This window comes from Onthophagus taurus, unplaced genomic scaffold (assembly GCF_036711975.1).
Source record: "Onthophagus taurus isolate NC unplaced genomic scaffold, IU_Otau_3.0 ScKx7SY_16, whole genome shotgun sequence".
Lineage (NCBI taxonomy): Eukaryota > Metazoa > Arthropoda > Insecta > Coleoptera > Scarabaeidae > Onthophagus > Onthophagus taurus.
In genome coordinates, this window is record NW_027248941.1 from 1368479 (window position 1) to 1395293 (window position 26815).

The 26815-nt window shown below is 31.6% G+C and overlaps 2 protein-coding genes and 1 long non-coding RNA gene across 3 annotated transcripts in view; 2 read left to right on the forward strand and 1 right to left on the reverse strand.

The window, feature by feature from the left end:
• Positions 1–26815, forward strand: part of LOC111416054 (uncharacterized) — a 42392-nt gene that overhangs the window by 11094 nt on the left and 4483 nt on the right. The window lies entirely within an intron of this gene.
• Positions 895–2163, forward strand: LOC111416131 (retinaldehyde-binding protein 1-like). The gene is made up of 2 exons (XM_071201094.1): positions 895–1799; positions 1859–2163. The coding sequence occupies exons 1-2, from the start codon at positions 1125–1127 to the stop codon at positions 2108–2110; spliced, it is 927 nt and encodes a 308-aa protein (XP_071057195.1). The 5' UTR covers positions 895–1124; the 3' UTR covers positions 2111–2163.
• On the reverse strand, positions 4553–26781 carry LOC111416006 (tetratricopeptide repeat protein 28). Its single transcript, XM_071201077.1, has 8 exons — positions 26692–26781; positions 26403–26462; positions 22065–22273; positions 21099–21995; positions 15871–17552; positions 10706–12975; positions 4932–6754; positions 4553–4879 (listed from the first exon to the last, which is right to left on the reverse strand). Exons 1-8 carry the CDS (start codon positions 26713–26715, stop codon positions 4642–4644), a joined length of 7203 nt encoding a protein of 2400 aa, XP_071057178.1. The 5' UTR covers positions 26716–26781; the 3' UTR covers positions 4553–4641.

The following is a 26815-nucleotide window of genomic DNA, read 5'->3' on the forward strand; positions in this document are numbered from 1 at the left end:
GTCTTAAAGAATAAAAAGTTAACCTCAAAATCATTAAACGTCAACTGCCAAAATAATGTATTAAGAGATTTTAGCTCTATTTTCATAAATAAAATTAAAAATGCTTTAAAATGAACCCAAACTCGACGAAATTGTCTTAAAGAATAAAATAGTTAACCTCAAAATCATTAAACGTCAACTGTCAAAATGATTTTTAAATCATCTCATTTTGGGTGTTTTTAGTGATAGATATGTCGTGTTTGGTGTTGTTTTAAAGGAAATTTGACGGAGATTAAGAATATTTGTGCAAAAATTAAAAAAATTATAATCGGAAGTAATAATTTTTAAATTTTAACCTCAAAATCATTAAACGTCAACTGTCAAAACAATGTGTTAAGAGATTTTAGCTCTATTTTTTTTAATACAATTAGAAATGCTTTGAAATAAACCCAAACTCGGTGGGATTGTCTTAAAGAATAAAAAAGTTAACCTCAAAATCGAAAAGCGCCAACTGTCAAAATGATGCATTGAGATTTTGACTCGATTTTCTTAAATAAAATTCAAAATACTTTAAAATGAGCCCAAACTTGATGGGGTTACCTTAAAAAATAAAAAAGTTAACCTTAAAATCGGAAAACGTCAACTGTCAAAATAATGTATTAAGAGATTTTAACTTTATTTTCATAAATAAAATTAAAAATGCTTTAAAATGAACCCAAACTCGATGACATTGTCTTAAACAATAAAAAAGTTAACCTCAAAATTATTAAACGTCAACTGTCAAAATGATTTTTAATTCGTCACATCTCGGATGTTTTTAGTGATAGATATGTCGTGTTTGGTGTCGTTTTAAAGGAAATTTCACGGCGATTAGGAATATTTATGAAAAAAATTACAATCAGAAGTAACAATTTTTTAAACATTAATTAAATATTTTATTAATTTTAATTTTTAACATTTTTTTAACCTGTGCACACTCAAAATATATTATTTAAAGTGAAAGTGTCCTAAAAAAATCCTTTCCATCGTTAAACTTTCTTTTTCTTCGTATCGAATACGAATGAATCCATTGTCAATCAGTTTTTTTTAAAACGCAGTGAAGTATAAGTGTGTTACAAAAAGTTTGTCGAAAAAGAGTTATTAAAATGTCGATTTGGGATGTTTTAATCCCCCCAAATGAAGAGCAAAAAGTTAAAATTAGGGCTGCGCTCAACGAAAACGAAGATAAATTAAGGATTAATTTAAAATTGCTCGAGGAATGGATCGAATCGCAAAGTTATCTCCCCAAGAATTACGATAAAAGAATTCTTTCAGCTTATATTCGCGGATCGAAACATATCTTAGAAGACGCGAAAAAGAAAATTGAGAAATATTTTATTTCGAAAACTTTACATCCGGATTTATTTAATAAGCGAGTTTTGACGGTTGAGGAAGATTTAAAAGCTTTGAATTTTATGTATTCCGTAACGATGCCGGAAATAACCCAAGAAGGTTATAGAATAACAATTTTAAAAATATTCAACAACGACATCGAAACGTTCGATCCATTAAAAGTACTGCGTTTAGCAGCTTTAACTTGCGAACTTCGATGCCACGAAGAAAACTTTTTAGCCGGCGAAATAATCGTTTTGGATTGCGAATTTGCAACGGCGGCGATCGGGGCCAAAATGATCGCTAGTCAACTAAAAAAGGTCATCGTTTTGGTCCAAGAAGCGTTTCCGGTTCTTGTTAAACAAGTACATTTAATTACCGATCAAATGATTTTCGTGAATAGCGCGAATTTATTGAAACAATTCATGAAGGAGAAAATAAGAAATCGGGTGAGATAAGAAATTGTCTAAAAGACGATTTTTAATTTATTAATGATAACAAATTTTAGTTCTACGTTCATAAAGATAAAGAAGATTTAAAGAAATTCATTGATTCGAAGTGTTTGCCGAAAGATTTTGGGGGAAATCAACTTTCTTTGCGAGAATTAAACGAGAAGTGGAAGGGGATTTTAGTTGGGTATCAGGGGTTGTTTGAAAACATCGATAGGGTTGTTTTGGAGGGACCAGTTCCGAAAAATGATTGGTCGGGGAGTGATGATTGCTGCTTAGAAGGGAGTTTTCGGCAGCTTAATTTTGATTAAGTTGTAAAAAAGATTAATTAATAAATTCAAAATGTTTTTATGAAAAAACTTTACTTCCGGTTATAATATTTTTCATTTTTTCACAAATATTCTTAATCTCCATGAAATTTCCTTTAAAACAACACCAAACACGACATATTTATCATTAAAAACAACGAAGATATGACGATTTAAAAATCATTTTGACAGTTGACGTTTAATGATTTTGAGGTTAACTTTTATATTCTTTGTAACAACCCGGCCGAGTTTGGGTTCATTTTAAAGCATTTTTAATTTTATTTATGACAATAGAGTTAAAATCTCTTAATACATTATTTTGACAGTTAAAGTTTTTCCATTTTGAGGTTAACTTTTTTTATTCTTTAAGACAATCCCATCGAATTTGGGTTTATTTTAAAGGATTTCTAATTGTATTAAAAAAAATAGAGTTAAAATCTCTTAACGCATTGTTTTGACGGTTGACGTTTAATGATTTTGAGGTTAAAATTTAAAAATTATTACTTCCGATTATAATTTTTCTTAATCTCCGTGAAATTTCCTTTAAAACGACACCAAACACGACATATCTATCACTAAAAACACCCGAAATGTGACGATTTAAAAATCATTTTGACAGTTGACGTTTTTCGTTTTTGAGGTTAACTTTTCTATTTTTTAAGATAACCCCGTCGAGTTTGGGTTCATTTTAAAGCATTTTTAATTTTATTTATGAAAATAGAGTTCAAATCTTATAATGCATTATTTTGACAGTTGACGTTTTTCGTTTTTGAGGTTAACTTTTCCATTTTTTAAGATAACCCCGTCGAGTATGGGTTAATTTTAAAGCATTTGTAATTTTATTTATGAAAATAGAGTTAAAATCTCTTAATGCATCATTTTGACAGTTGACGTTTTTCGATTTTGAGGTTAACTTTTCTACTTTTTAAGCAATCCCATCGAGTTTGGATTCATTTTAAAGCATTTCTAATTGTATTTAAAAAAAATAGAGTTAAAATCTCTTAATAGATTCTTTTGACAGTTGACGTTTAATGATTTTGAGGTTAAAATTTAAAAAATTATTACTTCGATGATAATTTTTTCAATTTTTGCACAAATAATCTTAATCTCCGGGAAATTTCCTTTAAAACGACACCAAACACGACATATCTATCACTAAAAACACCCGAAGTGTGACGATTTAAAAATCATTTTGACAGTTGACGTTTAATGATTTTGAGGTTAACTATTTTATTCTTTAAGACAATCTCGTCGAGTTTGGGTTCATTTTAAAGCATTTTTAATTTTATTTATGAAAATAGAGTTAAAATCTCTTAATACATCATTTTGACAGTTGACGTTTTTCGTTTTTGAGGTAAACTTTTCTATTTTTTAAGATAACCCCGTCGAGTTTGGGTTCATTTTAAAGCATTTTTAATTTTATTTATGAAAGTAGAGTTCAAATCTTATAATGCATTATTTTGACAGTTGACGTTTTTCGTTTTTGAGGTTAACTTTTCCATTTTTTAAGATAATCCCATCGAGTTTGGATTCATTTTAAAGCATTTTTAATTTTATTTATGAAAATAGAGTTAAAATCTCATAATACATTATTTTGACAGTTGACGTTTTTCGTTTTTGAGGTTAACTTTTCTATTTTTTAAGATAACCCCGTCGAGTTTGGGTTCATTTTAAAGCATTTTTAATTTTATTTATGAAAATAGAATTAAAATCTCATAATACATTATTTTGACAGTTGACATTTTTCGATTTTGAGGTTAACTTTTTTATTTTTTAAGATAACCCCGCCGAGTTTGGGTTCATTTTAAAGTATTTCTAATTTTATTTATGAAAATAGAGTTAAAATCTCATAATGTATTATTTTGACAGTTGACATTTTTCGATTTTGAGGTTAACTTTTTTATTTTTTAAGATAACCCCGTCGAGTTTGGGTTCATTTTAAACCATTCTTAATTATATTTAAAACAATGTAGTTGGAATTCACAAAAAAGAATTTTGACATTTGACGTTTTTTGATATTCAGGTTAATTTTTTTATTTTTTAAGATAACCCCATCGAGTTTCGTTTCATTTTAAAGCATTTTTAATTTTATCTATGAAAATAGAGTTAAAATCTCTTAATACATCATTTTGACAGTTGACGTTTTTCGTTTTTGAGGTTAACTTTTTTACTTTTTAAGATAACCCCGTCGAGTTTGGGTTCATTTTAAAGCATTTTTAATTTTATTTATGAAAATAGAGTTAAAATCTCTTAATACATCATTTTGACAGTTGACGTTTTTCGTTTTTGAGGTTAACTTTTTTATTTTTTAAGATAACCCCGTCGAGTTTGGGTTCATTTTAAAGCATTTTTAATTTTATTTATGAAAATTAAGTTAAAATCTCAAAATTTTGTTCTAATCGATTAAAAACATCATTAGGAGACGTATTTAGGTTAAAAAAATACTTTTACAATTAATTTTTTTATTCTAACTAAATTCATAAATAATTCTTTACACTTTTTTAAACACTTAATCATAATCTTAATAATAACTGTCACGTTTGATGTTGCGTTTTCGATTTCCTAACGGAAGCCGGCCCGAGAGTGCCGCGCATCCTCCCCAATTGCATTTTCCCCTTATCCGTCCCGTGATAAGTCCTAAATTGAGTACCTTTATAACTAGAACAATTACTATCCGCGATACTCCTTCCGTCACCTTCATCGCGTTTCGACATCTCCGAAAACGGCGATAACCTTTTCGGATCGCTCGAATCATCTTTTCTTTGATCACCTCTACAAAACACAAAATTAATAACAAATTTCATAATTAATTAATTTAAATTACCTCATCGATTTTTTATTTTTAACCTCGCGTTCTAAAATATCGGCGGTTGTTAAATCGGAACTATGAATTTGTTGCAAAGCGCTCGCGTTCTCCGACAACCAAGGTTTCGAAGCCGATTTAACCGTTTTGCAACAGACGCAAAGCGAACTATCCAATTTACATCGCATACAATTTCCGGGATTACCCGAATTCACTTCGACGTTATTTCCCTCCAACAACCCCAACCCGATTTTATCCAACAACAAATTCGTCGTATTCGAGGTATTATCCGAATTTCCGGAACTAACCGGGTTTAATAACAATTTCGCCAACGGCGGGGCTAATCCTAATCCGATATTTCTTTCGTGGTAAACTTCGGAAATCGTCGGGGTTAATTCGCGGTTGATATGGCGCAATTGCGTTGCTAAAATGGTGTCGTGAATTGTTTTTGTGGGATTTGACGCTGAGGATGTCGGTAAAGTAGATGTCGTTTCTTGGGGGGTTTGAGATGGGGGATTTTTGTCTTCGTTTGGTTTGATTTCTTTTGGCGCCGATTCGTTTGGTGAGAAATAAAGTAGTCTTTCGTTGATGGTGTTGAGGTTTTCTTCGTTGGTGAGTGGGATTAATTTTTTTTGTTGTGGTAAAATGTTTTGGGAGGGGTTTATTTCGGTTCTGACGCTTAATCGGTCTAAGGTTGACATGTTTTGGTTGTTTTTGTTTTTTGAGTTATTCTTTTGGTGTTTTTGATTTCGATTGAACATTTTTTCCAATTCGCTGTCGGAGCTGTTTTCGAAGTTTAAGTTGTTGTATAGGGGTAAATCGACTAATGGGGCTTTGTTGTTCCGCGGGGGTGGAATTGGAGGGGGTTGATTACTTCTTCTCAACACAGTATTATGCCCATTCTCCCACTCATTTACAGAGCTCGTTGAGCTTGAGCTATCAGGTCTTAAATTGTCTTTAACCAACACATTATCTTGCGAGTACAAATTCCTTATCCTACTTTGATGCACCAAACTCATCGCTATGCTTTGATTTTCGCCATGAAGCGCAACTGGAGGACTTGGAGTGAACGCAGCATCACTCTCACCACCTCCAGGTCGTGCCAAAATAACCCCACTTTTTTTATTTTGATTATTTTGGGTCGTCGTGGCATCCCCTGGGTTAGCAGTTCTGCCATCGGGTTCCCCTCTCCGCCTCACATAGCTCGTAAAAGCACCCCCTAGCCTCTTCGATGGCAAAACAGGTCTTGGGAAAGTCAATCTTTGAACTGAATTTGCTTTGGGGGCAACTTCCTGTGTTGCTTCCTCTTTATTAAAATCGTCGTCATCATCTCCCGAAACGCTCGATGAATCAACCGGAAGACTCTTCGGAGCTTCTTGAGTATCAAACAGCGCCAACAAAGCTTGCAAAGTGAAATGGACATTGCGCTTATTGGCTTGCTTCCCAGTTCTTAAAGTAACCTTATCTTGGCCCACATCGGATAAATCAAAACCCAACGAGGCCAACAATTCGTGACATCCGGGTGTGCGCCATAATCGAACGTTCAATTCAACATTGATGTTGCTGTCAGATTCAAGATTTTTGTTGGAAAATTGGGACAATGAGGATTGGATCACCGCGATGATGTCATCTGCAACATCCGGGCTGGAGGTTAGCTTTGAGAGGGCTTGAATTGAGGTGCTTGATAATGCGAGGAGAGCTTGTAGGCTTGCGGAGCATTGAGTGAGGCGCTCTTCTGGGTCCGATTGGGGGAAAAAAACGCTGCTTGGGATGCCGTTTGAGGCTGGCTCAAAACGAAATCCAACTGACATTAATAGCTCTTTCCAACCGTTTATTAATCCAACCTAAAAACAAAACAAAAAAAAGTTTAGTGTTGGACGTAGTCAAGAAAGGACGTTAAGTCGGCTACTTTAGAGACAAAATCTATTAGTCACCATGAAAGGAATCATGCTGGGAAGACCAAGATGAGTTTATGGCTGACCCATATCATTTGGGAGACTAAATCTGCTTAATGCGACTTAAACGGCAATGTTGGAAAAAAGTTTCCAACGAAGTATCTCACATGACGTAATTCTGATAAACAACAACTTTCAAAAGTGCATCGATCTCGAAGACTTGGAAACTACGATTAGCAAATTCCAAAGTGAATGAAAAAGTCTGGAATCATCTTGGTCATACACTACGGTGCAAGAAATAGTTTGGAATTACATTGTATGATCCTCAAATTGCAAGGTAAATCTGGAAATGTAATAATGTATATAATAAAAGTATGGATTGCAAAAAAAAGCTTGCAATTACATTGGTAAGACGCCAAATTATCAGAAAAAGTCAGAAACTACGATTTGAAAAAATTAAACTGGATGAGGAAGTCTGGAATTAACTTAGTCATACACTACGGAGCAAAAAATTGTTTGGAATTACCCCAATTATACATGAAATTGTAAAAAAATGTTAGTAATTACATTGAGTGAACCTGAAATTGGAAGCTAAATCTGAAAATGCAATGGAAGGACTTGGTACTTTATGGATATGTTTGAAATTACACTGGATAGATATCATACTGCAAGAACAAGTTTGGAATTGCACTAACAAAATTATGGGTTGCAAGAAAAAACTTGTCATTACACTGGTAAGATGCCAAACTATCCAAAAAAAGTCAGAAACTACGACTAACAAATTCCAAACTGAATGGGGAAGTCTGGAATTAACTTGGTCGTACACTACGGAGCAAGAAATTGTTTGGAATTACCCCAATTATACATGAAATTGTAAAAAAATGTTAGTAATTATATTGGGTGAACCTCAAATTGGAAGCTAAATCTGGAAATGCAATGGCAGGACTTGGTACTTTATGGATATGTTTGAAATTACACTGGATAGATATTATACTGCAAGAACAAGTCTGGAATTGCACTCAAAAAATTATGGGTTGCAAGAAAAAACTTGTGATTACACTGGTAAGATGCCAAACTATCCAAAAAAAGTCAGAAACTACGATTAGCAAATTCCATTCCTATTCTTGGTCATACACTATGGTGCAAGAAATAGTTTGGTATAATAGAATATCTTGGAAACGATATACAAATTTTTTATGAGTGTAGGAATGAAGCTAGTGACAGATTGGGAAGAGATCAAGACTTGGCAGAGAACGTTAATATTCATACACTTCGAGAACGTTTCAGAACTTTGGAAGAGAGGGAGTGTGATCATAATGGGATCTTAGAGGCGTATATGAAGAAGATAGACTATAATCGCTCTCCAGAGCAACTCTCAAAGTGAGCAGATCAAAGATGGAACACTGAAAAACAGTTTTGGTCAACGCTCAACCAGTAAGGCTACCATTTATTACCCTGAGGCAACACCAGTTCCGAGTCTCAAGTTGCACAATTTAAGTATCTGGGATCTTTAATACTTTTGGATGTGGAAGCCAACAGGGTGGCCAAATAAGCATGCAAAATACTGTATCTCGGGAACCACTCATTATAAAGACTTGGTGAAAAATTTTACAACAAAAGTGGCGAAGAGATAATCCTAGAAATTATTTTCAGGTTTCTAAGATGGCCGCTAAATGTCGTAAACGCCATCTTGAATTGAAAAACTCAACCCAACCCAAGTAAACTCAATTCAACCCAACCCAACCTCGTTCTACCTGATGACTAGCATGAGTAACAATAAGATACTAAATAAAAATAATTTATTTGACCCACCAATCCAGGACAGAAAATCGTGGTGCAGATATATTAGGAGAGCTGACCCTAGATAAAGTGGGAATGTACAAAGAAGAAGAAAATCATGGTTATTTTGACTCATCAAGCTTGTTTTACACGACTTGCATACTTAATATCGTTTTTGCAACTACCATTTCATCAATTAAAAGTGTTTCCAGAAATTTTTAAACAATTTTGATCGATTTTAATTCAATTTTAGTCATCACCATGATGATTTTGACTCACCAACCCTACTTTACACCACTCACATACTTAATATCATTTTTGCAACTTCCATTTAATCAACTTTAAGCAATTCCACACATTCTTAAACAATTTTAATCAACTTTATTTCAATTTTAGTCATCACCATTGATGTTTTTGACTCATCAAGCTTGTTTTACACGACTCACATACTTAATATCATTTTTGCAACTTCCATTTAATCAACTTTAAGCAATTCCACAAATTCTTAAACAATTTTAATCGACTTTATTTCAATTTTAGTCATCACCATGATGATTTTGACTCATCAAGCTTGTTTTACACGACTCATATACGTAATATCATTTTTGCAACTTCCATTTAATCAACTTTAAGCAATCCCACACATTCTTAAACAATTTTAATCAACTTTATTTCAATTTTACTCATCACCATTGATGATTTTGACTCATCAAGCTTGTTTCACACGACTCACATACTTAATATCGTTTTTGCAACTTCAATTTAATCAATTTTAAGCAATTCCACAAATTCTTAAACAATTTTAATCAACTTTATTTCAATTTTAGTCATCACCATTGATGATTTTGACTCATCAAGCTTGTTTTACACGACTCACATACTTAATATCATTTTTGCAACTTCCATTTAATCAACTTTAAGCAATCCCACAAATTCTTAAACAATTTTAATCGACTTTATTTCAATTTTAGTCATCACCATTGACGATTTTGACTCATCAAGCTTGTTTTACACGGCTCACATACTTAATATCATTTTTGCAACTACCATTTAATCAACTTTAAGCAATCCCACAAATTCTTAAACAATTTTAATCAACTTTATTTCAATTTTAGTCATCACCATGATGATTTTGGCACATCAACCCTACTTTACACGACTTAATATCATTTTTGCAACTACCATTTAATCAAATTTAAGCAATTCCACACATTCTTAAACAATTTTAATCAACTTTATTTCAATTTTAGTCATCACCATGACAATTTTGACGCACCAACCCTACTTTATACGACTCACATACTTAATATCTTTTTTGCAACTTCCATTTAATCAACTTTAAGCAATTCCACAAATTCTTAAACAATTTTAATTAACTTTATATCAATTTTAGTCATCACCATGACAATTTTGACCCACCAACCCTACTTTATACGACTCACATACTTAATATCATTTTTGCAACTTCCATTTAATCACCTTTAAGCAATTCCACAAATTCTTAAACAATTTTAATCAACTTTATTTCAATTTTAGTCATCACCATGACGATTTTGACTCACCAACCCTACTTTATACGACTCACATACTTAATATCATTTTTGCAACTTCAATTTAATCAGTTTTAAGCAATTCCACAAATTCTTAAACAATTTTAATCAACTTTATTTCAATTTTACTCATCACCATGACGATTTTGACTCATCAAGCTTGTTTTACACGACTCACATACTTAATATCATTTTTGCAACTTCAATTTAATCAACTTTAAGCAATTCCACAAATTCTTAAACAATTTTAATCGACTTTATTTCAATTTTACTCATCACCATGACGATTTTGACTCATCAAGCTTGTTTTACACGACTCACATACTTAATATCTTTTTTGCAACTTCCATTTAATCACCTTTAAGCAATTCCACAAATTCTTAAACAATTTTAATCGACTTTATTTCAATTTTAGTCATCACCATGATGATTTTGGCACATCAACCCTACTTTACACGACTTAAAATCATTTTTGCAACTACCATTTAATCAAATTTAAGCAATTCCACACATTCTTAAACAGTTTTAATCGATTTTAACTCGATTTAAACGAAATTAAAACTTAACCAACCTTATTTTCAATGGATTTTTGAGTAGTATACATCGCGTTTTTCTGCCCCCGATGGATCCTTTGCAAGCTCTTCTCCACCAAATGTAGCGTAACCCTCAAAGCATCTCGGCATTTTTCCGGAACCCGCAATAACTCGCACAGGGCTTGCCCCATTAAAGCAACTTTGTTCGAAATTCTCACGTTCATCCCAATTAGCACGAATCCAGCCCAATTTGCGGGATGCGCGAAGTGTTTTGTGTGTTGCACGGTTTGCATTGCTTCTGCCAAAGCTCGAGCAGCTCGCGTTCCTTGCAACAAAGCGGAATAAAAAGCTCGTAATAAAATTTTTGTTGCTGTATCGGGAACGGGCCATAATGAAATTAAGACAGCTTGGACCCCTGCTCCTAATAAGCTTTTAACCAAGGTTATTAACCCGTCGGATGTGGCCCAATTTTGTTGGTCTTTCGTGTGGGATGAATTAATTACGACTAATTTTGCGTTGAGTTGGAGCGAATTGAAGTCATTCGGGGTTAATAAAAACTCTGAAGTTGGGGGTAATTCGTTGCTTGTGCTTAATGAAATCGCTTCTTGTTGCTCCTCTTCCTCCAAAACATCATTTGGTGGGCTCAAAACCACAGCGGATAATTTCCAGGAAACGTGAGTGGCGAAATGGACACATTCAGCTTCGTTAATTTGGCTCAAAATTTGCTCCTTAGTTGCTTCTTTTCCGGTAAAAGCTTGGGTTTGTAATAATTCAGCGATCATCATGGCTTCTTGCTCAGCTTGAGGAATTTCTTTCCAAAACCAATGATCGGTGATGGATTGAGATAACTTTGGGTTTCCGATAACTAAGCTTTTCACGCCGTCGGTGTTAATTTTATTTTTTTTCTGGCACTTTGATTTTAGCGAGGATAAATTTGGGACGGTTAATAACGAAAATCTTTCGCACAAATACTCGGCGTTGTCTTGGGATGATCTCAAAACCGGAAATGGGACCAAATATAAATCGTTTTCGAGCACTAAAATTAACTCCTTTTTCGTTTTTGTGTCTTTTTTCGCTGGGAGAAATTCCTCGAAAGGCTGGATTAGGAGTGTGTATAAAGCGTGTAAGCAAGATGGCCCTTTCCAGGTTTTTCGTTTTTGTGGTGGTAACCGTGTTGAACCTTGAGCGCTTGTACTCGATCTTGTTGATCCTTGCAGCGAGGCGATCGACCCTCCAACACTTCCCAGCGAAAATAGCGACGATAAACTATAATTACTCGAGTTCATTAAATGCTGGCGATTCACCATGCGCAAAAATCCCCCGTTTCTATCTTGCGGGTTATCATCAGGGAATGAATTTGATGAATCTTCGTTTATCGTCGAAAAAAATTCGCAACCCAAGTTATCACGAACTGCAGAAACTAATTTTTCTAAAATCCCCGAGTTTTTAAAGAAATTATTGTTATTATTTAAATTGGGGACTTCAACTTCATCGTTCAACGAAGTTTGGTGGAACTTAACCACCCCTTTCATCGGGGTTATTAACCAAGAGTACAAAAACCCCGCGGCTATACTATAATAAATAACTGAAGCTCTTTGTCGATTAACCAACTCCTTAATTTGTTCTAAATTACCCCCAATTTCATCGTTCTTTTTGTTCTCAAAATATTTTTCTTTGTTTTCAAAATCGTTTCGATTTCGCCATCGTTCCGCGACTACCAAAGCATCATCGTGGCGGTTTAACCCGACTAAAACGCGTTGTAAAACTTGATAACTCGACGTTTGGAGATCGAATAACCCGATTTTATCCGAATTTTTAACTTCTTTCCGGATATTTTCTAACAAATTCGTTGCGATCTCAAGTTGTTTTTGAGTCCCCTCTAAATCTCCGTTAACCCACAAAGCCAATCCTAATCTATTCCTTATCTTTGCTTCTTCGTCGCGTTTCCCCAAAACTTCCGCTATGCACAAACCTTGAGTTAAATACGCGATGGCTTGAGTTATATTTCCTAAGAGTTGGTGAATTCGCCCTAATGAGCTGTAAGCTAAAGTTTTTGCGAGTTGATCGTTGGTGCTTGCGGCTACTTGAAGGTGTTGTTCTTGGTATCTTACGGCTTGTTCGTAATTTCCGAGGGATTCGTAAACCGCGCCGATGTTTCCGCAAGCGCGACTTTGTAGGTTAGGTAATCCTAAGTGTTCGGCGATTTCTAAGTCGTTTTGGTGGCAACGTAAAGCTGTGGAGTAGTCGCCGGTTTGTTGGTAAACGGTGCCTAATCCACTTATTGCTTCGGATTCCATGATTTTGTCACCTGAAATAATTAAATTTTTTAATAAATATCTTAATAAGGATCAAAAATGCTTTAATTTGATACCAAACACGATATATTTGGGTTAAAACATAAAAAAGATAGGTTAAAAATTAAATGTCAAAATTATATATATAACGATTTTTTGATAAATATGAAATGATGTTAATAAGAATCAAAAATGCTTTAATTTGATACCAAACATGGCATATTTGGGTTAAAAAATAAAAAAGTTAGGTTATAAACTGTCAAATGTCAAAATTAAATGAAGCGATTTTTTGATAAATGTTGAAATGATTTTAATAAGGATCAAAAATGCTATAATTTGATACCAAACACGATATATTTGGGTTAAAACGTGAAAAAGTTAGGTTAAAAATTAAATGTCAAAATTATATATATAACGATTTATTGATAAATATGAGATGATGTTAATAAGAATCAAAAATACTTTAATTTGAGACCAAACATGGGATATTTGGGATAAAAAATAAAAAAGTTAGGTTATAAACTGTCAAATGTCAAAATTAAATGTCACGATTTTTCGATAAATGTTGAAATGATGTGAATAAGAATGAAAAATGCTTTAATTTGATACCAAACACGATATATTTGGGTTAAAACATGAAAAAGTTAGGTTAGAAACTGTCAAATGTCAAAATTAAATGTAATGATTTTTTGATAAATATTGAAATGATGTTAGTAAGAATGAAAAATGCTTTAATTTGATACCAAACACGATATATTTGGGTTAAAAATAAAAAATTAGATTAGAAACTGTCAAATGTCAAAATTAAATGTCGCGATTTTTTGATAAATGTTGAAATGATGTGAATAAGAATGAAAAATGCTTTAATTTGATACCAAACACGATATATTTGGGTTAAAACAAGAAAAAGATAGGTTAGAAACTGTCAAATGTCAAAATTAAATGTCGTGATTTTTTGATAAATATTGAAATGACCTTAATAAGTATCAAAAATGCTTTCATTTGATACCAAATACGTTATATTTGGGTTAGAAAATAAAAAAGTTAGGTTATAAACTGTCAACTGTCAAATTAACGCCATCTTGTTTTGTTAAAAATTAAAATATCTCGATAACTGTTGCAGATAAATAGGTCGAGTTTGGGTTCATTTTAAAGGATTTTTAATTTTCTATCCATTAATGTTAAAAAAAGTACAACTTTACAATTAAAAAAATCGCTTTTTCGGGATTGGGGGTTAGAAATTTTTTTTACTAAATTGTATTGTAATCTGTTCTTCAGTTTTAAGTGACCCAATTCTTATTGGATACGGAATTATGACTTTTAAAACATAAAAAAGTTAGGTTAGAAACTGTCAAAATTAAATTTAACGACTTTGTAATAAATGTTGAAATGATCTTAATAAGAATCAAAAATGCTTTAATTTGATACCAAACACGATGTATTTGTGTTAAAAAAGTAAAATGTTAGGTTATATACTGTCAACTGTCAAAATTGAATATAAAGATTTTTGATAAATATTGAAATGATCTTAATAAGAATCAAAAATGCTTTAATTTGATACCAAACACGATATATTTGGGTTAAGACATGAAAAAGTTAGGTTAGAAGCTGTCAAATGTCAGAATTAAAAATAACGATTTTTTGATAAATATTGAAATGATCTTAATAAGAATCAAAAATGGTTTCATTTGATACCAAACACGTTATATTTAGATTAGAAAATAAAAAGTTAGGTTATAAACTGTCAACTGTCAAATAATCGCCATTTTTTTTTGTTAAAAATTAAAATATCTCGAAAACGGTTGAAGATAAATAGGTCGAGTTTGGGTTCATTTTAAAGGATTTTTAATTTTTTATCCATTAATGCTAAAAAAAGAACAAATTTTTCGGGTTTTGAGGTTAGACATTTTTTTACTGAATTGTGTTGTAATCTGTTCTTGAGTTTCAAGTGACCCAAATCGTGTTGATTACGGAATTATGACATTTAAAACATGAAAAAGTTAGGTTACTGTCAAAAAACTGTTAAATGTCAAAATTAAATGTAACGACTTTTTAATAAATGATGAAATGATCTTAATAAGAATCAAAAATGCTTTAATTTGATACCAAACACGATGTATTTGTGTTAAAAAGGTAAAAAGTTAGGTTATAAACTGTCAAATGTCAAACTTAAATTAACGATTGTTTGGTAAATACCGAAATGATTTTAATAAGAATCAAAAATGCTTTAATTTGATACCAAACACGATATATTTCGGTTCAAAAATAAAAAAGTTATGTTATAACTGTCAAATGTCAAATAACCGCCATTTTTTTTGCTAAAGATTAAGATATCTCGATAACGGTTGGAGATAAATAAGTCGAGTTCTTGTTCATTTTAAAGCATTTTTAATTTTCTGTCCATTTATGTTAAAAAGGTAAAAAGTTAGGTTATAAACTGTCAGCTGTCAAAATTAAATATAAAGATTTTTGATAAATATAGAAATGATCTTAATAATAATCAAAAATGCTTTAATTTGATACCAAACACGATATATTTGGGTTAAAACATGAAAAAGTTAGGTTAGAAGCTGTCAAATGTCAGAATTAAAAATAACGTTTTTTTGATAAATATTGAAATGATCTTAATAAGAATCAAAAATGCTTTCATTTGATACCAAACACGTTATATTTAGATTAGAAAATAAAAAGTTAGGTTAGGAACTGTCAACTGTCAAATAATCGCCATTTTTTTTTTTGTTAAAAATTAAAATATCTCGAAAACGGTTGAAGATAAATAGGTCGAGTTTGGGTTCATTTTAAAGGATTTTTAATTTTCTATCCATTAATGTTAAACAAAAATCACTTTTATAATTAAAAAAAAATTTACGAAATGATCCTTATTAAGAAATTATGATAAAAAAACTTACTTAATTCTTGAGCGATACTTTTCTGATGTTCCAAGCACGAAATGGCTTGTTCGGAATTCCCCAAATTAGCATGTAACTGTCCCAACTCCCCATAAGCAGCCGCCTTCGACTCCATACTCCCCAATTCGTGCGAAACCACCAACCTCTTCTCCAAACAAACCAGCGCATGTTGTAAATTCCCCAACGATTTTTGCGAATGCCCCAACCCGCGATACGCCCTCTCCTGATCCCGTGAACTCTTCAACTTCAACGACATCGATAAATATTGTTCGTGGCATTTCGCAGCTTCCTCGGGGTCCCCCAACGCATCGTAACAATCCCCCAAACTCCCAAAAGCCCTCCCTTTATCCAATTGAGCCGTGGACGTGCTTAATCGCTCCAAAGTTGCTAATTGTTGCTCGAAATACCCGATTGCATCTTCGTAATGCGCCATATTTAGACGAGCGATTCCTAAATTTCCGTAAGCTTGAGCTTCAACGGCGCAATCTTGGAGTTCTTGGGCGCGTTCTAATTGTTCTTGGTAGCATTTAACGGCGTGGGTGTAGTTTCCCAACGCCATATGGACGGCGCCTAAATGCCCGTGAGCTTTACATTCGCCTTGAAGCTCCGACATTTCTTGTCTCAACGTTAACTCTTGGGTGTGATACCCTAAAGCTTTATCGAGTTTTTTTAGAAGCCGATGCGCGATTCCTAAAGCCCCGCAAGCTGCGGCTTCCATCGTGCGATCTCGATTACTTCTCGCCAAAGCTAATTGGCGGTGATACATCTTAACGGCTTCGTCAATTTCTTGCATTTTGATTAGAACGTCGCCGATGTTTCCCAAAGCGCGAAATTTCCCGTTTAAATTATTCGTCATGTGGGCGATTGCCAAAAAATATTTTTGGCACTCTAAAGCTGTGTCTAATTGCGTTAAAGCTAAATGGGCCAATCCGAGGTTGCAATAAGCTCTCCCCATGTTCATTTTGTCTTGTAAATCTTTAGCTAGGGCTAAATCTTGGTCGTAATATCTCACGGCTTCGCGGTAATTTCCGATGCAATAATGAGCGTATCCTAAGAAGTGGCAAGCTTTTGCTTCTCCTTCGATGTCGGCCAATTCTTGGGATAACATTAAGTATTGTTCGTAGTATGGGATGGCTTCTCCGAATTCGTTGCGTGAACTTAAACAATTTCCTAAATTTAATAAAGCGCAAGCTTCCCCGGCTGTGTCTTTTAATTCGCGGGCAATTCCTAAATGAGCTCGATAATGTAATAAGGCCATATCATGGGCTCCGATCGCTTGGTAAGCTACTGCTAAGTTACCATGAGTACTCGCCTCGGAGCTTCTATCGTGAACTTCTTTGCTTATCGTTAATTCTTGTTTGTGGTATTTTATGGCTGATTCATAATACCCCGCCGCTGAGTAAGCGTTTCCGATGTTTCCGTAAGCTCGCCCCATCCCTGCGCGATCTTGGAGGTTTCTCGCGATCGCTAAATGCGCTTGGTGAAGCTTTAAAGCAGCGTCGTATTCTCCGAGTAATTGATAAACGATCCCTAAGTTGGAACAAGCTCGCCCTTCCCCGACTTTATCCCGTGTTGCTAAAGCCATGTCGAGTTGGCGTTCGTGCCAATGTTTCGCTTGGGAATAATCCCCAGCGCATCGCGCGGCGTGGCCTAATCCCGCGTAAGCTCGAGCTTCCACAGATCTACAACAAAAGAAATTTAATTTATTCATAAAGTTGAAAAATTCGTAATCCCGTAAAAAAATGCTTTCATTTGATACCAAACACGATGTATTTGGGTGAAAAATTAAAGAAGTTAGGTTAGAAATTGTCAAATGTCAAAATTAAATTAAGGATTTTTTGATAAATATTGAAATGATCTTAATAAGAATCAAAAATGATTTAATTTGATACCAAACATGGTATATTTGGGTTAAAAATTAAAAAAGTTAAAACTGTCAAATGTCAAAATTAAATATAACGATTTTTTGATAAATTTTGAAATGATCTTAATAAGAATCAAAAATGATTTAATTTGATACCAAACACGATGTATTTGGGTTAAAAATTAAAGAAGTTAGGTTAGAAATTGTCATATGTCAAAATTAAATGTAACGATTTTTTGATATATGTTGAAATGATCTTAATAAGAATGAAAAATGATTTAATTTGATACCAAACACGATATATTTGGGTTAAAAAATGAAAAAGTTAGGTTAGAAACTATCAAATGTCAAAATTAAATATAACAATTTTTTGATATATGTTGAATTGATGTTAATAAGAATCAAAAATGCTTTAATTTGATACCAAACACGATATATTTGGGTTCAAAAATAAAAAAGTTAGGTTATAACTGTCAAATGTCAAATAACCGCAATTTTTTTTGCTAAAGATTAAGATATCTCGATAACGGTTGGAGATAAATAAGTCGAGTTTGGGTTCATTTTAAATCATTTTTAATTTTTTGTCCATTTATGTTAAAAAAGAACACCTTTATAACCAATAATTTTTTTTTCGTTGTTTAATTTTGACATTTGACAGTTTCTAACCTTACTTTTTTATGCTCGAAGAAGAACCCAAATTCATCTTATTTATTTCCAACCCTTAATATGACATTTTTGGATTAAAAAATAAAAAGGTTAGGTTAAAAACTGTCAAATGTCAAAACTGAAAATAACGATTTTGTAGTAAATATTGGTATGATCTTAATAAGAACCATAAATGCTATAATTTGATACCAAACACGATATATTTGGGGTTAAAAATAATAAAGTTAGGTTAATAGCTGTCAAATGTCAAAATTAAATTAATGATTTTTAGATAAATATTGAAATGATCTTAATAAGAATCAAAAATGCTTTCTTTTGATACCAAACACGATATATTTGAGTTAAAAAATAAGAAAGTTAGGATAGAAACTGTCAAATGTCAAAATTAAATATAACGATTTTTTGATAAATGTTAAAATGATGTTAATAAGAATCAAAAATGCTTTAATTTGATACCAAACACGATATATTTGGGTTCAAAAATAAAAAAGTTATGTTATAACTGTCAAATGTCAAATAACCGCCATTTTTTTTGCTAAAAATTAATATATCTCGATAACGGTTAAAGATAAATAAGTCGAGTTTGGGTTCATTTTAAAGCTTTTTTGGTTTTCTGCCCATTTATGTTAAAAAAGAACACCTTTATAACCAAAAATTTTTTTTTCGTTGTTTAATTTTGACATTTGACAGTTTATAACCTAACTTTAATCCAAATATATCGTGTTGGATATCAAATGAAAACAATTTTGACGTGTCTTATGGTGATTGTTAACATTTCAAGAGTTGCCTAATGTAATATAGGAGAAAACATATTAATTTTGACATTTGACAGTTTCTAACCTAACTTTCTTATGCTTGTAACCAAACCCAAATTCATCTTATTTATCTCCAACCCTTAATATGATATTTTTGGGTTAAAAAATAAAAAAGTTAGGTTAGAAACTGTCAAATGTCAAAATTAAATATAACGATTTTTTGATAAATATCGAAATGATCATAATAAGAATCAAAAACGCTTTAATTTGATACCAAACATGACATATTTGGGTTAAAAATAAAAAAATTAGGTTAGAAACTGTCAAATGTCAAAATTAAATATAACGATTTTTTAGTAAATATCGAAATGATCTTAATAAGAATCAAAAATGCTTTAATTTGATACCAAACACGATATATTTGGGTTCAAAAATAAAAAAGTTGGGTTATAACTGTCAAATGTCAAATAACCGCCATTTTTTTTGCTACAGATTAAGATATCTAGATAATGGTTGGAGATAAATAAGTCGAGTTTGGGTTCATTTTAAAGCATTTTTAATTTTCTGTCCATTTATGTTAAAAAGGAACACCTTTATAACCAATAATTTTTTTTTCGTTGTTTAATTTTGACATTTGACAGTTTATAACCTAACTTTAATCCAAATATATCGTGTTGGATATCAAATGAAAACAATTTTGACGTGTCTTATGGTGATTTCTAACATTCCTGGAGTTGCCTAATGTAATATAAGAGAAAACATATTAATTTTGACATTTGACAGTTTCTAACCTAACTTTTTTATGCTTGTAACCGAACCCAAATTCAACTTATTTATCCCCAACCCTTAATACGATATATTTGAGTTAAAAAATAAGAAAGTTAGGATAGAAACTGTCAAATGTCAAAATTAAATATAACGATTTTTTGATAAATGTTGAAATGATCTTAATAAGAATCAAAAATGCTTTAATTTGATACCAAACACGGTATATATGGGTTCAAAAATAAAAAAGTTAGGTTATAACTGTCAAATGTCAAATAACCGCATTTTTTTTTGCTAAAAATTAATATATCTCGATAACGGTTAGAGATAAATAAGTCAAGTTTGGGTTCATTTTAAAGCATTTTTAGTTTTCTGCCCATTTATGTTAAAAAAGAACACCTTTATAACCAAAAATTTTTTTTCGTTGTTTAATTTGACATTTGACAGTTTATAACCTAACTTTAATCCAAATATATCGTGTTGGATATCAAATGAAAACAATTTTGACGTGTCTTATGGTGATTGTTAACATTTCAAGAGTTGCCTAATGTAATATAGGAGAAAACATATTAATTTTGACATTTGACAGTTTCTAACCTAACTTTTTTATGCTTGTAACCAAGCCCAAATTCATCTTATTTATCTCCAACCCTTAATATGATATTTTTGGGTTAAAAAATAAAAAAGTTAGGTTAGAAACTGTCAAATGTCAAAATTATATATAACGTTTTTTTGATAAATGTCGAAATGATCATAATAAGAATCAAAAATGCTTTAATTTGATACCAAACATGACATATTTGGATTAAAAATAAAAAAATTAGGTTAGAAACTGTCAAATGTCAAAATTAAATATAACGTTTTTTTGATAAATATCGAAATGATCTTAATAAGAATCAAAAATGCTTTAATTTGATACCAAACACGATATATTTGGGTTCAAAAATAAAAAAGTTAGGTTATAACTGTCAAACAACCGCCATTTTTTTTTGCTAAAAATTAAGATATCTCGATAACGGTTAGAGATAAATAAGTCGAGTTTGGGCTCATTTTAAAGCATTTTTAATTTTCTATCCCTTAATATTAAGAAAAAACCTTTACAATTAAAAAAATCGTTTTTTCGGGAATCTGTTCTTATTTTAAACGTTTAAGGTTTATGACTGAGATTTGTTACTTACTTATCCCCAATATTTTGAGCTAATCTCAAAACTTTTTCGTGATACACAATAGCCTGGGCGAAATTTCTTCGATAATGATGACTCGATCCTAAATTGCTATAAGCCCTAGCCTCCTCGACTTGATTTCCCAACCTCCTAGCGATCCTTAAATGTTGCGTGTGACAATCAACGGCCGAATCGAAATCCCCGATCGCTAAATAAACGGCCCCAACGTTCCCGATTTCGCGAGCTTCTTGTAATTTATCCCCCATTTGTTTAACTAATTGCACGCATTGTTTATGCGAAGCCAAAGCGTTGGGGTAATCCCCGATCGCGGTATAAACGTGCCCCAAAGACGTCAAAGCTGAAGCGGCAGCTTGAGTATCTTTACATTTCATCGCAAGGACTAATTGGTATCGGTGAGCCGTTAAAGCTTCTTTGTACGACCCTTGACTAAAATAAGCCGACCCTAAATTTCCATGCGCCCGACACTCCCCAGCTGTATCCCCTAAGCTTTTTGCGATCGCCAAATCTTGTTGCATATAACCAATGGCTTTATCGAGTTGATTTAGAGCCCAATGCGCGGAGCTTAACGCCGAAAAGACGCTTCCGCGGAGCTTTTGCGAGCAAGATCCGATTCGTAATGCTGATTCCAAAACGGTGACTGCCGAGTTGTATAAGCCGGCCGCTAAAAGTTCTTGACCTACAACCGATATTAAAACAAACGGACTTTGATCGAGTTTCATCAATTCCAATTGTTGAAATGTCGGTTCTAGATTATGTCTTAAAGGCGATTTTACCGAGGCTTCTATTAACGCCGATAAAAGTTGTTGCGAAGTCGGATCTTGCGCCAAACCGGAGCTAAAAGCTGCTAAAGCATCACCGTGGCGACCCATACATTGTAAAGCTACTCCTTGTCTATTTACAAAAAAAAAAAAAGAAATTAATTTTAATTAATTAATTAAAAATTAAAAATGATTTGGTTACCTATAATAAGCTTTCGGCCAAGTTGGGCAAAGATCGCGCGCACTACATGCGTCTTGAAGGGCTTGCGAGAAAAGTCCTTGTTTTAACTTGGCCGCCGATCTGTTTGAGTATAAGATGTGGTTCGTTGGGTCGAGTTGTAAGGCGTCCGTGTAAAGCGCCACGGCTGTTGCGAAATCTCCATTTTGACAGGCCGCGTTTGATTGTCTCACCTAAAGTATGAATCATTAATAAGAAAAGTTAATTAATTGATGGTCTTCTCTTAAGTGGGACACCCTGTATATAAGGGACATTATTAAGAGTTATCTAAGATCATACGATGTATAAGTTTGGCCTCTGCCAAACTGAGGGATGTTCTATACTATGCTGAGGGGTGCCATTATCATATTGAGTAATGTTCAGAACGATGGGCAATATTGCGATATGTTTAGAATGATATCGAAGAATGTCAGAAATGATTTAGGGGTTGATACCACATTAACTAAATCTGGTCAACACAATACATGACGTTTTTCACTTGAGCCGAGGTCGCTTGCGGGCGAGGCTCTACATTTAAGTCGATATGGCCAAGAATCTATGACGTAGCCTGATTATGTGATGTGGGACACCCTGTGTATGATGTTTCTTGCTTAAGCCGAGGTCGCTTGCGGGCGAGGCTCCATAATTAATATTGTATCAACAATCAGCATCAATTGTATATATTTAGGTTAAAAATAAAAAAGGTGAGTTAGAAACTGTCAAATGTCAAAATTAAATATAACGATTTTTTTGATAAATATTGAAATATTCTTAATAAGAATCAGAAATGCTTTAATTTGATACCAAACATAGTATATTTGGGTTAAAAATTAAAAAAGTTAGGCTAGAAACTGTCAAATGTCAAAATGAAATGCAACGATTTTTTGATAAATATTGTAATCATGCTAATAAGAATCAAAAATGCTTTAATTTGATACCAAACATGGTATATTTGGGTTAAAAATTAAAAAAGTTAGGTTAGAAACTGTCAAATGTCAAACTTGAAAATAACTATTTCTTGATAAATATTGGTATGATCTTAATGAGAATCAAAAATGCTTCCATTTGATACCAAACAAGGCATATTTGGGTTAAAAAATGACAAAGTGAGGTTAGAAACTGTCAAATGTCAAGATTAAATATAACGATTTTTTGATAAATATTGAAATAATCGTAATAAGAATCAAAAGTGCTTTAATTTGATGCCAAACATGGTATATTTGGGTTAAAAATTAAAAAAGTTAGGCTAGAAACTGTCAAATGTCAAAATGAAATGCAATGATTTTTTGATAAATATTGTAATCATGCTAATAAGAATCAAAAATGCTTTAATTTGATACCAAACATGGTATATTTGGGTTAAAAATTAAAAAAGTTAGGTTAGAAACTGTCAAATGTCAAACTTGAAAATAACTATTTCTTGATAAATATTGGTATGATCTTAATAAGAATCAAAAATGCTTCCATTTGATACCAAACAAGGCATATTTGGGTTAAAAAATGACAAAGTGAGGTTAGAAACTGTCAAATGTCAAGATTAAATATAGCGATTTTTTGATAAATATTGAAATAATCTTAATAAGAATCAAAAATGCTTTAATTTGATGCCAAACATGGTATATTTGGGTTAAAAATTAAAAAAGTTAGGTTAGAAACTGTCAAAGGTCAAATAACCACCATTTTCTTTTTGCTAAAAACTAAGATATCTCGATAACGCTTGGAGATAAATAGGTCGAGTTTAGGTTCATTTTAAAGGATTTTTAATTTTCTATCCATTAATATTAAAAAAAATATCTATATTTGGGTTAAAACTTAAAAAAGGTAGGTTAGAAACTGTCAAATGTCAAAATTGAAAATAACTATTTCTTGATAAATATTGGTATGATCTTAATAAGAATCAAAAATGCTTTCATTTGATACCAAACATGACATATTTGGGTTAAAAATGACAAAGTGAGTTTAGAAACTGTCAAATGTCAAAATTAAATTTAACGATTTTTTTGATAAATATTGAAATAATCGTAATAAATGTCAAAAATGCTTTAATTTGATACCAAATATGGTATATTGGGATTAAAAAATGACAAAGTGAGGTTAGAAACTGTCAAATTTCAAAATGAAATATAACGATTTTTTTATAAATATTGAAATGATCTTAATAAGAATCAAAAATTCTTTAATTTGATACTAAATATAGTATATTTGGGTTAAAAAATGACAAAGTAAGGTTAGAAATTGTCAAATGTCAAAATTAAATATAGCTATTTTTTGATAAATATTGAAATAATCGTAATAAGAATCAAAAATGCTTTAATTTGATACCAAACATGGTATATTTGAGTTAAAAATTAAAAAAGTTAGGTTACTGTCAACTGTCAAATAACCGCCATTTTCTTTTTGCTAAAAAATAAGATATGTCGATAACGCTTGAGGACAAATATGTCGAGTTTAGGTTCATTTTAAAGGATTTTTAATTTTCTATCCATTAATATTAAAAGAAAATATCTATATTTGGGTTAAAAATGAAAAAAGTTAGGTTAAGAACTGTCAAATGTCAAAATTAAATGTAACGATTTTTTGATAAATATTGAAATAATCGTAATAAGAATCAAAAATGCTTTAATTTGATACCAAACATGGTATATTTAGGCTAAAAATTAAAAAAGTTACGTTAGAAACTGTCAAATGTCAAAATTGAAAATAACTATGTCTGATAAATATTGGTATAATCTTAATAAGAATCAAAAATGCTGTCATTTGATACCAAACAAGACATATTTGGGTTAAAAATAAAAAAGTTAGGTTGGAAACTGTCAAATGTCAATATTAAATATAACGATTTTTTGATAAATATTGACATGATCTTAATAAGAATCAAAAATGCTTTAATTTGATTCCAAGCATGGTATATTTGGGTTAAAAATTAAAAAAAGTTAGGTTAGAAACTGTCAAATGTCAAAATTAAATATAGTGATTTTTTGATAAATGTTGAAATGATCTTAATAAGAATCAAAAATGCTTTCATTTGATACTAAATATAGTATATTTGGGTTAAAGAATGACAAAGTAAGGTTAGAAATTGTCAAATGTCAAAATTAAATGTGACGATTTTTTGATAAATATTGAAATAATCGTAATAAGAATCAAAAATGCTTTAATTTGATACCAAACATGGTATATTTGGGTTAAAAATTAAAGAGGTTAGGTTAGAAACTGTCAAATATCAAATAACCGCCATTTTCTTTTTTCTAAAAATTAAGATATCTCGATAACGCTTGGAGATAAATAGGTCGAGTTTAGGTTCATTTTAAAGGATTTTTAATTTTCTATCCATTAATATTAAAAAAATATCTATATTTGGGTTAAAACTTAAAAAAGGTATGTTAGAAACTGTCAAATGTCAAAATTAAAAGTAACGATTTTTTGATAAATATTGAAATAATCGTAATAAGCATCAAAAATGCTTTAATTTGATACCAAATATGGCATATTTGGGTTAAAAAATGACAAAGTGAGGTTCGAAACTGTCAAATGTCAAAATTAAATATAACGATAAATATTGTAATGATCTTAATAAGAATCAAAAATGCTTTAATTTGATACCAAACATGATATATTTAGGTTAAAACATAAAAAAGGTAGGTTAGAAGCTGTCAAATGTCAAATTTTTTTGCTAAAAATTAAGATATCTTGATAACGGTTGGAGATAAATAGGTCGAGTTTGGGTTCATTTTAAAGGATTTTTAATTTTCTATCCATTAATATCAAAATAAACAACTTTACAAAAATCAATAAATTTTAAATTTTGAAACTTCGAGTATTTGAAAAACAATAATAACAGTAAAAAAACACTGACATAAAAAAAAATCTATTAAGATATTTTAAATGTATATTGAAAGTACAAATAAGCTAGAAAGCAAATTTCATTTTCCTGGTGTTTATAGTTCTCGAGAAAATAATGTATATGTATATGAAAAAAGTATATTTTATATACAGGGTCGCTGATATGTACGGAAACGGTCTGTTATCTTGTAAAGTAAGATAGCTAGCAAAAAATATTAAGATAGAAAAGGGTGAGTCAAAAAGTTATGACGAAACAAAGTTATATTTTTTTTAATCTCTTATCTCAACATCGTTCATAACTTAACTTTAAACGAACTCTTAACGTCATCAGCCTTAAAATAATCAATCTACTCGGTATTATCTCTCACAATATCGTTCGTAATCAAAATATTATTATTCACATCACTCAATATCATCTTATCTGTAACATCTCAGCATCGTTTTCAACATTAAATTTATTAGTTCCCAAACAAAACTTACTTTTTCTAAAAATAATTGCCTACTGGCTGCGGGCAACTCGTCGGTACCCTGGGGCTCTACCTGCGGAAGGAAGAACCAACTTTAAAAACAACTCAAAAAAAAATTAGTCTCGATTAAAAACCACGACCCTCATTGTTCTTTTTAATTTTTTTTTTAATTTTTCCTCCTCGTATATTTGTAGTCGTTTTGCGGTTATACAGCGCGGCGTATAATTAAAGTACTTTTTTCTCAAAAACTATACCCCTCGTGTTCATTCTCCCATAAAATAATTTTTTTCAAATCCATTTACCTCCGTAAAATCCCTATGTGACATCTCTAAGATAAACTGAAAAATCCACCTTAACCACCATAATTATATTACACAACACACCACATACACATTTAAAAAAAATCACTTTGTTCTGTTTCTATTT

Excerpts from the sequence above, each read along its gene's own strand:
- LOC111416131 (XM_071201094.1), top strand. The coding sequence starts at position 1,125 with ATGTCGATTTGGGATGTTTTAATCCCCCCAAATGAAGAGCAAAAAGTT. Across the intron at positions 1,800-1,858 it reads AGGAGAAAATAAGAAATCGG|TTCTACGTTCATAAAGATAA; the intron begins GTGAGATAAGAA and ends AACAAATTTTAG.
- LOC111416006 (XM_071201077.1), bottom strand. The coding sequence starts at position 26,715 with ATGTCACATAGGGATTTTACGGAG. Across the intron at positions 22,274-26,402 it reads GGCAATTATTTTTAGAAAAA|GTGAGACAATCAAACGCGGC; the intron begins GTAAGTTTTGTT and ends TTCATACTTTAG. Across the intron at positions 21,996-22,064 it reads TGGCCGAAAGCTTATTATAG|ACAAGGAGTAGCTTTACAAT; the intron begins GTAACCAAATCA and ends TTTTGTAAATAG.